The 12241-nt window shown below is 41.6% G+C and overlaps 1 protein-coding gene across 1 annotated transcript; it reads right to left on the bottom strand.

Moving 5' to 3' along the window:
* Window positions 1-896: 896 nt before the first annotated feature.
* Window positions 897-12221, bottom strand: pde6c (phosphodiesterase 6C, cGMP-specific, cone, alpha prime). The gene is made up of 22 exons (XM_063483028.1): window positions 11510-12221; window positions 10787-10939; window positions 9860-9949; window positions 9579-9719; window positions 9410-9484; window positions 9238-9302; window positions 8292-8358; window positions 8016-8063; window positions 7773-7922; window positions 7364-7507; window positions 6962-7027; window positions 6687-6842; window positions 6078-6185; window positions 5872-5981; window positions 5703-5790; window positions 5510-5610; window positions 5269-5376; window positions 5037-5100; window positions 4604-4678; window positions 4394-4477; window positions 3165-3318; window positions 897-3075 (listed from the first exon to the last, which is right to left on the bottom strand). Exons 1-22 carry the CDS (start codon window positions 11975-11977, stop codon window positions 3023-3025), a joined length of 2568 nt encoding a protein of 855 aa, XP_063339098.1. The 5' UTR covers window positions 11978-12221; the 3' UTR covers window positions 897-3022.
* Window positions 12222-12241: the final 20 nt, after the last annotated feature.

The raw sequence follows: 12241 nt of genomic DNA, 5'->3' as shown, positions 1-12241 counted from the left end.
TCTTGGATAAAAATTCTTGCCTGCACAGGGCTTCAGCAAATGTCCAGAAAAGAAAGTGTACATCCCAGCTGATGATAGGACTTTGAAATGTATGCTTATGTTTTTCCCTCGTGATTTAGAAGATGAAAAGTAACACCAATTTTTTGCTCTCATTGAAGAACCCAGAAAAAGTCCAGTCTGTATTCAAGTCCAAGTTTCCACAAAATAGATTCTCCTCAAACTAGATATTGGTTGGTTATCTTTCATACTTGTGTCTTAACATCAGCTGAATCTCAGCCATCCGAGTTATAATAAGCCACTAACTTTTTATTCCAGTAGAGGTGGACTGTGAAGAGAGTTGCACTCGCCGACCTCCAAACTCTCCGGGGATCGAAGGGTCGCGTTGGCGCAGAAGCGTTCGGCGAAATGATAAATTACTGCTCTGTGTTTCATGTCACATATTTCACATTGTCAGTGGAGGCCTCAGCAGCATCCTGTCCTCTCTATGCAATGCACACGCTGGATTGCACTGCTGCAGCCGCTCTTAATTGTGTTATTTTCCTACACTTCAATGTGCAATCTCCAGCTTTCTCCAGGCAGAATTTGCACACAGTAGGTCACAGGCACAACGCTGAGCAGAAAAGTGAGATGGTACTGAATCGGGCAGGGATCACAACCAATCCACTGATCCTCTTTCCCCAATGGCTCATCCAGCTTTGGAGCCTCTAAGATCCCCCGGTGATATATGGCTTTCCGACGAGCACTGTCGCAGCTAAGCCCAGAGGATCTCAGGTTCACTCTCTGCCTGTGTTTAACTTTAATGTGCATAACTCAACTTGCGAAGAAGAGAGAAAGCGTCGCCTCTGCACGTGCTGTCCTATTTTCAAGCCCAAAAAAAGCGATGCTCTTTACTCTTTTGCATCCATAATATCCTTTATTTGCTTACACATATTACATCTCATGACTCATACAGAGGTCATTTCATACATCAAATGATAGAGTACTAATGTCTGAATGACAGTTGATGGATTAAGTAGAAAGTATATAGTGCTTTTTTTGTGTCACACAAAGGATCCAAAAGAAAAGCCAAGGGGCTGGGTTTTTTTTTAGTTTTTTTTTACGTAACTGGAGACAGAACTGATGGCGTAAGATTTCATATAAAATGTGTGCAGCAAGATAAGATTATGAAATCACTGAAACATATCTCTCACATTTCGTAAATGTTTGTTTTTTTGCACAGTTTTGGATCCAGGGATTACAACGGCTCCTCGCTTCACCTCAAGCAGCAGACAAGGTAGTTTCCAGGTACTCCCAAAGCCCTTCTGATAGGATCAAGTGCCTCTGATTGATGCCCCATTGATTAGAGGAGACATTGCGTAACAGGAAGACGAAAGCCACAGCCGCAGTGCTAACAAGAAAGTGCACTCTGCTTGCACTGTAAACTCTTACGTTTTCAGCCCAGATTGGCTCAATTTGGTTTTACGTGGGTGGCATAGATTTAAACTGAGTTGAGCAGTTATTGCCTTATTTGTCTCACGGTTACATCAATGAAGAAAGAAGGAGACGACTTTGGCCTGTACCACCGTACAATCAATGATGCTCTAGCTGCATTTTCACAAAAACAAGTGTCTGCACATACATATGATAAGCCTTTTTTTTTTTTTACCTCAGTAAGACGGTTATTTAAAGCTGTGTGGATCGCAAACACTGGCGGGCAATCAAATCCTCTTACAGAAGAGGTAGATCTACTGCAATGCTCGCCTGCTTACAAGAAGCAAAAGTTGCCTTTACAACCTTCAATAAGTTTATACAATTTACATTTTACAATTCCTATGCCATAAACTATAAACATGTGAAATCATTCACATTTAAAAAGACTTTTAAATGGAATCGATAAGAAATTGTAAGTTCAATCTTAATACCCGTGTAGTAAAATTGTGTCTTTTCCCAGTTCAGCGCAGCTCAGAGGAATTCATCAAAGCTGACGATAAAGGTTCGCAAGTTCAAAACACAGACTCAACGTCTGGATGTGATTCTAGTGATAATTTGTCCTCTTTCAAAGCTCCCCTCCATCCTCCTTCCAAGACAGTCCAAGTACAAAATACTCAAAGAATCAAAAAAAAAAATATAAGTATATATAGATATAGTTGCATATTAAAATACATACACCTTCACACAGCTTCTTAGTGCCTTTTGAGGTAAGAGACATCAGTCCTTGCTTTTGGTATCACCACTAAAGCATTAACAGATCCCTCAGATTGCAGCTTTCCTACTCTTAATGTGAAGGAATTCATTTCACACATTTCCTTTAGCCCCTTTCCTCAGGTCCGTAGCCATGACGTTACGTGTCCCAGCCTGCCCTCCCTCACTTTATCAGGTCTGCCACTGTCAAAATAGCAGCAGCTAAGTGCGTTGTGCGACCTACAGTATTAAAATATACTGCGTGTTAACTGACTGCCAACAGGAGCGCTCTCTGAATTGTCTACTGCAGCACTGTACATGCTTTGGCATGTGTACACCCCACACGCTGCACCCTATCTGAACTACGCATAACTACTTTTTCCTTCCTGAATATTTAAGTTTATCCAGCCACACTTTTAAAACATGTCAGAAATATTTTTGGTTAACACTAAGAAATTTTTGCGACGGTATGATTTTTCTTTAAAAATGTCCACAACATTGTTCAGCAGGAAGGAGAAGATTCAAACGTGTCGTGCTTTCAAAGTCGAACAGCTTCTCTTCCAGGTTTACTTCACGGTGAAGTCTCTGACTCTTCCCTCCTTGAAGAAAAGGTTAGGTGGGTCTATTCCAAACTGCAGTGCAGACCAGACCTGGCAGGCTACACAGAACCAGACTAGACCATACAGGGCTGGACCGGACTACATGAATGTGAACAGCGAATAACCAGAACTATACCGGTGTAGGTGAGACCACACCGAGGAAAAAGCTTCGATGAGATGAGCTTTCAGACCAGGAAAGACTAGTGTTGTCTAGATTAGTCCTAAACAGATTGTATCAGTTCAGATCCAAGCACTGGTGGAACTTAACAGATGGTGCACGTCTTTGATTTCCCTCCTTCGCTGCCGCCACCACCAGCTAAATATACAAAGAAGAAAACAAGAAAAAAGAAAGATGAACTCTTCTGTCAAGCCAACAGATTAATGATCGCACAAAGATATTCTTACCTTTCTTGGCTTCCTCTTCTTCTAGTCTCTTCTTCTCATCCTCAATGGCCTTCATCTTCGCGTTGTATACCTCAGCCAGCTCGTTCCAGTGTGCCCTGTTATTGTTCAGGCCGTCAAACATAGGCTGGATCTCTTTGTGGAACCTTGAGAATTCCTGGAAAAAGAAAAACAAATGAAATGTAAGTATGGGTTACTTATGTTATATAATAACTGGAAGAATGCAGTTTTTTCCCCCCTCTTGCACTAATATGTTCTGCCTCTCACAGCACCGGCCTGCAAGGACAGCAGATTCATGGATGTAGCCTATGTGTTTATTCTAGTGTAAATACCATCTGGTGACAAATTAACAGCAACACAAATTTCTTCTACACGCTTTCCAGTGATGTAGAACTGGTGTCCAAACTTGAACCAAGAAAGAAATGGCTGGGCTTAAAATCAGAACCAGAGAGCATGCTGGGTATTTGAAGGACGCCTGCTATAAATTTACTGATCAGGTGCAGACAGAGTCCTTTGTTTCTTTGTGCCATGATTAGGAAAAATCCCAAAGGTGATCACTCAGAACATGCCTGTGTCTCTTCTCTCAGTGGACAAACAGACCCAAACCACACCAGCACGGTGTCCCCAAAGGTCCTGTAGTTTCTTTAAATTTCTTCACCTGTCGTGTAGCTGACCTTCTTTCTGGGCTCAACTGGGCTCAATAGGTAATCTCAATACATCCTGTTACACAACCTAAGATGGTTGATGCCGCTGCGCTGCTTTCTGTAAAGCTAATAATGACACTGCGTGTGAAATTGCCAGTTTGCAGTCGGTACCAATGTTTTTGCTCCTGCGCTGTGCAGTGATGTTTTGTTGTATCGAATGTTCAACTTTATCACCACAGAGTCCTCTCTGTTCTAATTATTATTTATGAAATATGGGAACACTTACACCTAGCTTTTCATTGAGCTGTTCGGGAGGGCTTGAAAATAAATATTATTGCCTTGGAAACACTGTAAAGGCTCCGAGTAATGTTAATGACTGTGCTAAGTTATTTTTGTTTGGCTTTGCCTTTCTTAAAGGCCCCTCACAGTAGGATTACACAGTTGCAGTAGTGTTGGCGCTTGTTTAAAAATACAGATAAACTATTGCAACATAGACCAGACCAGACACTTTCTTGTCTGTTTCACTACCAGCCTCCACTAGTCATCTTTTGGCAGGGCGGCACAGTGTAAAAAAAAAAAAGTTTTCACCTTGTACACAAATGAGCACACAAAGTCGATGAAACCACACTGCATCTTGGGGAGCTGTTCGGCACAGTTTCTGTCCATCATGGGCTGAGAGAGACAAGAGGAAGAGTTTTCAGGTGAAAGAGGGTCAAACAGTTGCTCTGTAATGCTAAAAAAAAAAACCAAAACGTGAACGGACAAGAAGAAAGCCACAGGAGGGGGTGTGGCTCTTACAATTGGTTGCTGGTCCAAAACACTTCTCTCCAAATCGCCCTGTTCCCAGAACTCAGCAGCCACCATCAGAGCCACCTGCAGACAAAACAGGTCGACAAACAGAACAAAGCATGATGCAGGGAAATAAAAGGCACGCAGTGGCGGAGGTACAGCATGAGCGCCACAGAAATGAAGCGCATGTATTTTACTCCTTCAGTCCATTCTCCAGTATTATCAGAGTTATTTTCAGTACTCTTCAAACTACACATGGGATTTCACCAGATCAGGTCAGGATGTCTTCTAGCAGCTATAAATATGGAACTTTTTTACTGATATCAAACAGAATAACACAAATAGCTTATTTCTTCCCGTGCTAGTGTGAGTTTTTATTTTCTTGTGAACTTCACTTGATATTTTGAAATCAGGCCATGTCAGCGCTGTAAAGGTCACCCACCTTGCTCTGTACCTCCCAGGGCTTGGTGATGGCTGACAAGTCACAACCTGTCATCATCATGGCCCTGAAGGTGTGAGACAAACACACAGTCAGAGGGACAAAGAAAAAAACAAACAGGACATGCAACACGCTGATGATTTGCCGTGGCCTGCTGTCTCAGAAATCTCCTCAAACATCATTTCTAAAGTCAACTGGACAGACTTTTCTCAGCACGTTAAATCAGTTTACATACATGACGATTTCCTTCCTGATGGGGTTGTTGGAAACAAAAGCCGTGGCCTCTTTTTCGTCTGTCATTGGCTCCGTGGCATTCACGATGTTTTGGAACATGGTTCTCTTTCTGTTTGAAGAGAAACAGGTCACATCAACTGGGCTGCTTTTTTACAGCTTTTGCGATCACGTCTTCGACTAGCCGTTCTTTTACGTCTCGCATTAACTGTGGCTGCAAAACGGCCGATCTGCAGCAAACCTACTTGAAGTAAAGCGCCAGATCTGTGGCGATGATGCAGACGTCGAACAAGTGCTGCACATTCTCAAACTGACGCTTCTGGAGGTTGCAGAAGATGTTCAAGCTCTGCGGGACATCATAAATAATGATCAAACGCGTGTGTTTATCCTTTTTAAATATCACAACTGAAATTACAGGACAAGAAAAAAATGTCATACCTCCTCCCCCATTAGAGTCTTGCTGTACTCCAAATGGTGTCTCTCCATGATGGAGGAGCCGTGAAGTCTGGCCAGAGGAGATGCACTCCTACAGGGGGAAAAAAAAGACAGTTTTGACATGGATCCATATATTGCCGAACACATTCATAAAAGAGTCGGTTTGACTTGCTTTGTCTGGTAGAGGTTGTTGGTTCCTCTGTGGTCGATATCATGGCAGAAAGCAGCGGCCACCATGGCAAAGGCATCGAGATCAGTGTAGTATTTCCTTAGCTTTCCTGTCTGTAGTAGAAGAAAGAGTCAAATAAGAGCTTAGAAAAGTTTAAAAGGCTCGTGCTTAATCTATGTAGCAAGAACTGGATGTTGTGCAGGCCTTACCTGCAGCAGGCAGAACATAGTGTGGCCTACGTTGAAACCGTGCCTCCAGTTGTGGTAGGTAATGGCACGATATCCCTTCCTCACGGTGTACATCCACCTGGTCAGCGTCTGAGGGGGAAAAGGAGGGTTCGGATTTAAAAACAAAGCAAAAAGGAGAGGAAATTGTATAGCTGGTGCACTTTCTTTCCATGCCTAAGGAAAGCAACTCTTGCCCTACAGCACTACAGAGAATCACTCATATTTGTAACTGCAGTACAGCATGGCACGCTTCGACAGTCTAATTAAGGATCGCATCCACTTCTTTGTTCCCAGTGAAACAGAGCCATGGCAGCTTGCCTGTTGCCAAAAAAGATTCACAGATGATGCCACGAACATTCTGTGTCCCCAAGGCTCGTCTCTTCTCTCCTTATTAATAAAATAGCAGCAGTTTTAAGTTCCAAAGGCTTTGGAACATGATGATCATCTTTATGTTTGCATCAGAACTTTGCTTCGGGAGCATTTAAGGACAAGAACGCCACGTTGAGAAATGATAAAAGAACTGGGAGAGCAGTTCGAGCGCGTCTTGTTTGAACAGGTTTATCAAAGCAAGCGTCTGATTATACGACTCACTTCTGCGGGAACTTTAAACTTCTCGACGACTCCAAGTTCGAAGAACATGCGAATGCCGGCTTTGATGAGGTCGAACTCTGTCACGGGGAAGTCGCTGAAGGAGAACAGGTACAGATTCTCGCCGTTGACGTTGTCTGCCGGCGGGATGTTTGCCCTCTGAACAGAAACACATGACATGCGTGGATTATTCCCTGAAATGCTTACAGTGTCTTTCTTGTGGACCAACTTTATTTTGGTTCAAACTAAATGAAACGATTGACTGATGAGCAGCTCACCAACAGTTTGTACATGTCTTTCTGGTCGCAGTCTTCAGGCTCGGCATCAAACTTCTCCTTGGTGTTCTGGTTGTAAACGAGAGAACAATCATTTCTGCTGACATTTACATTGCATCCATGTGTCACATTGTCATTATGTTATACTTTCAGAGATTTCAGACAACTACTCCCAGAAGTACCCTTGTAAACTCTTGTCAAATCTTCTCTTGCCAAGTGGATATATCATCCATTAGACCTCCTATCAGTCCTCTAATAGCTGGTAATGTAGGACTGCTACTCAATAAGCTTTTCACAGTGCATTACCCTTTGACTACTTTAAATTCCTGCTTAAATTGCTTCTCGAACAAATGCTGAGAGGTCAGAGGTAAGTTTCGGGAAAGAAAAAGGCAAGATGACGCTAACCAGAATGGACTGCAGCTCATCCGTGGTACATCTGCTCTGGTACATGAGCATCTCCTGGGCGATATCCTTCCTCCACTCCATACGGTTCAGCTTGTCATAGGTGTCACAGTTCAGCACTGACCAGCCGAGGAACTGTGTCAGGGCCTGGTGCAAACAACGAGATCAAGAAAGCATGAGAAAAAAGAAGCAGGATCGACTGAGCTGTGACCCCGCATAACCCTGATTTACATCAAACTCCTGTAAAAACACTTTCCCTCATGTAATATATGCGTAGTAATACAGCCAACATGCAAATTCATGCAGTTTTCTGCTACAGAGAAGGAGTGCTAAAGATTTACACACAAACAACAACATGACATTGTGTGTGAGGGTCACAGGGCATAAAACGAGGGCGAGAGAGGACGCCAACCTCAGTGATCTGTTCGTCATGCTCATCGAACGGTTTGCCGTCTTTCCTGTTGAAGAACGTGGCGATGCCCACGATTTCTTCCTTCTTGTTGACGATGGGCAGCGACAGGACGTTTTTGATGACAAACCCCGTCTCATCCACAGCCTCTTTCTGAAAGACACAGCAATGTGTTTTATACGTTTTATGTTTTTGCGTTAATGTGCATTAACCATCCAAGCACAAAGAGAGGAAAAAGTCCCGCACCTGGAAAGTGAAGTAGTCATCTGCAGCCACATTCATCATGTTGCAAATCTGCAAGCAGTCACAAAAAAATATTTTCACATGTATCAACAGTTTTAATCAAGCTATCTTTGATTGTTGCATGTGGCCTTTAAAGTTTGCAGATTGTATTCCACATAAATGCACCAGTTATATGCACAACTGGTTTTTAATCAGACCGCATCAGTTGTTGATGGGTACACAAGTTACTTTCATTCTTTGCTCGTTTTGGTAATTCAGCTGAAAAGAAAATGTACTTACAAAGCCATTCTCTGCCACATAGGTTGGTAGGCCGCTAACCAAAGCCCAGTGATCGGCTGGGGGACCACTGCAAAAAGGAGCACACACAGCAAGGTGAAATTGAGTGAGACGCATATTAAACAGTGGGCACTCTTTCAAAGCACACTTACTCATATACACCTTCTTTTTAGTTTTCAAATAACATTCATCAGACCCCCCCCCAGAATTACTTCTGATCTAAATAGAAGATTAATGTTGTGGGCAAGCATGACTGCTTCATCTATTTTAAAATGTACTGACTACCTGCAATTTTGACCATTTTGTACATGGACTAGCTAGGACTTTTATTTTGAAAAATATAGCCTCTAAAATGTATAATGTTCTCAATTACAAGTCAAGGACACATACTCGCAAAAAAATGATTTGCCCCCATAAACATGAGGTAATAATTTTGAGTAAAATGCAACTGAAATATAAAAATAAAATGTTTATTTCTTAAAATAATTCATTCTTGTGGTAAACTGAATCAAGTAAGTTTTATTTGACCAGATTCCAGTCAATTTAAAGTTGTAGTTTGCACTTATGTAACACAATTACCAGGACAATTCACATGTAATCAAATTGTTTATTAAAGTAATTGTACTCAATTTAATTAGTAGTTTGACTTGTTGTTAAATTACTAATTAAATTACAAATGGATATCATGATCCTAACGCACTGTTGTGCCAAGACGAGCTCTATAAACTCTCTATAGGCTCCTCGTTAGTGACTTTATTTTTATTTTTTTATTCATTTTGGGTAATGTAGTGATGCCAGAGCTGACAGGCGGGAAGGAGAAGAAATGATAAAGAGCAGAAAATTACTTACTTCAAGTCAGCGTTTTTGGGAAGTGCACTTTGGTCTGCTTTTATGTTGTATATTGAAATGAAATGTTTGAGTGCATTTGTATGTAGCCAGTGTTGCTCACGGTATGACTTTGATTTCTTCTTTGCCTTCCAGGAGGTAGTCAATGATCTTGTAAAAGTTGACTTCCTGTACAAAAAGCAAACCTGATGATCTTTGCAAAAAAATGTAATTAGGTAAAAATGCCACATGGAAAAAGAGAGCTGATTTAATGAAGATATAAATGAACGTCTTACCCTGCCGTCTGGTGTTTTGGGTCCTTTATAAGGTTCCACATCTCCAAGTTTCACCGGCCATTCATCATAAAATTCCTGGAGGAAAATAAAACCCAGGAAATGACTGCATCGGGTTATTTATGTGTGCCGCTACCTAACTGCATAACTGAATCAATTCTGCAAAACCAACCTTCTCTTTGGTCATGTCCAACAAACCCACTGAGTATCTTTCGCATTGTAGATAGGTCCTTACGGTGTACAGTGCTTTGTGGAACTGTCTCTCAATGTCTGTCAACTCCTCAAACACTTTACTGGCTGACCAGAGCAGCACCTAAAGTTAGAAGTAAAAACGTGAATGCAGGAAAGCATGTGGGGGAAATGCTTATTTTTGTTTTGTCTTTAAATACAGATTTTAAAGGAGACAGAATCATCAGTGATTTTAGACTGAACACATGGCACAGTTGGATTTACCTGACTTCTCCTGGATTCCACATTCCACATGTAGGCTGTGTAGTGCTGCAGGGCGACGACTTGAGCAAAGTTCATGTACTTGTGGAAGAGCTAAGGACCAAATCAGATTAGACAGCAGGTTCAAAGTTGTGACACATGCGAACCTTTACTGCTACAGCGCAACGTCGCAACACGATTTGGCGTATAACGGTAACTGTGTAGGAATAATATGATAGAAAGCAGGTGAAATCTCATTTCACTTTGATCCTAAGTGCGTGTGTTTTTTTTCTTAAATGCTGGAAATTACGTTTGTAAGGTGCAAGATTTTAATCTTAAGAGTTAAAGGCTTTGCCCTGCACATCAACCAATTCTCTCTTTCTAAAAATCATCACTGTTACCAGACACTATCGCCAGACTCCCAAGAGTCTGTAAAAAAACACAATTTCCGTCTGACCCAGTTTAATCTTTCAGTAATTGTACCTCATTGTGAGCGTATGGCTTCAGAGGCAGTAGTGAATGGTCTCTGATGCAGACTACAGAGATAACAGAATCATACTTAAATCTTTATGCCTTACTTAAACGTCAGCGCTCGAAAGCAATCGCACTGAGTCACTCAGGTCTGATTGGCTCCCACTGACATAATTGAAGTATTTTGCACCCCACTGGTAAGATGTAATTACGCCAATAACCTTTATTTAGCTGCACAGTTCAAATGGCTTGAGCGCAGGGTTTTGAAAGTAAAAGAAGAGCAACTACGCATGTGTTTAACACAATTACTGCCAAATAAGATGCAGTTTAGGCGTTAAGACAAAGAGGGCGTAATAATCGTTTGATGACACTCTAATATCATTATGTAATGCCACACGCTGAAAGCCATTGGGGATAAACCCATACATATGTATATATATATATATATATATATATACACACTTAAGCTTGTACCCTTACCGCCTCATCTTCTGGAGTGAAATGCTCTGCTCCTATTTTGTTTAGCGCCATGACGACTCCAAGGCACTCTTTTTCAGCCATCAGAGGGAAGGTCATCATGCATTTGGTCTTGTATCCAGTCTGTTTGTCCACAAAGTCAGAGAACTTTGGATTCTGAGTGGAGACAAAAAGCAAATAACTTACAGCAGGTCTTATTAAACCAAACTATTTATTTGAAACTACAAAGGTCATGAAATTTTCATATGTTCATCAATTACCAAAACCTTTAATTGTCAAACAAACAACTAAATTACATTTTTATATAATTAGTAACTGTCTTCAGTTAGAAGATGAAGACAATCAATGCTGCAGGCACATTTTTGCAGTAGATGCAGACACATGACAAATAATTCTGATATTTACCTGGTTTAGAAAAAACATGGCACGATGTGAAAAATATATGTTTCCTCTCTGTTATTGGCTTATTTCGGTATTTACTATAGTAGGACCCTTATTAAATATAAATAATACAGGGAAGATGAATATAAATGTAGGAAACAGTTACAAACTATGATATTGCAACTTTTTTTAGTAGCTGATTTATGTATGAAAGCCTTTATTTTAAAAAAAGAATTTTTTTATTTTATTTTTATTATTATTTATTTATTTTTAACCTATATTATTACTTTTGCTTTGAGTTTGTTTTATTTATTTATTTTATCACAAAACTTCACAACTCCTCACCTTTGACACATCAGGAACATTGTGCGGTTTTTTGGAGGTGGCGGTGAAACCGACAACACCGATCTCCAGAGGAAACACGATTTCGGTCTGCGGATCGACCAGGTTAGCCTCATACTTGGAGGTCGGAGTCACGTCAAAGAGGCTGGTGGCGAGCTCAAGTGTTCCGTTTCTGCCTCGACACACATAGTAACTGAGCCTGTCAGCCTGTATGATGAGGGCCACTCTCTGCAGCACTTTGTGGAGGGACTGCTCCATGTTCCCCTGCTTCTGCAGCTCCTTGACGAGCTCGAAAATGATGGCGGCTTCTTGCACGGCGTTAACATCCTTGAAGGAAGCGGTGTCTTTGATGTCCACGTCGGCCGAAAAGGCGGCGGTGAGAGCTTCAGCGCGCAGCTTCTTATCAAAGTACTCTTTTGCAAACTGCGGGTTGTTTTCCAGATATTTTTCCACACCATCCTTGTCTGCCATTTTTTCTTTCTTTTTTTTATGCCAGAGTCCCCCCCTTTTTTGTTTTTGTTTCTTTTAAAAAAGCATCACCTGCAGGGAAAAAAGTGCCAAGCTGGAGGGTAGGAGCTGTGCTGGGGCCTGCAGGGGTGGATGGATCAATAGTGTCCGTTTGAGCCTCCGTGCATCCTCCTCCGCGGTCCCCAAAGGGAGTAACGCATCTCGTGGCAACCGACAGACAGAACAGGGCAGAGTGCGGCTAAGAGGCTGAAAGGATCAAAGTGGCGC

The sequence above is a fragment of the Pelmatolapia mariae genome, linkage group LG8 (genome assembly GCF_036321145.2).
Source record: "Pelmatolapia mariae isolate MD_Pm_ZW linkage group LG8, Pm_UMD_F_2, whole genome shotgun sequence".
Taxonomy (NCBI): Eukaryota; Metazoa; Chordata; class Actinopteri; order Cichliformes; family Cichlidae; genus Pelmatolapia; species Pelmatolapia mariae.
Note: the sequence above shows the minus strand (reverse complement) of the source record. Positions and strands in the feature narration are given on the sequence as shown.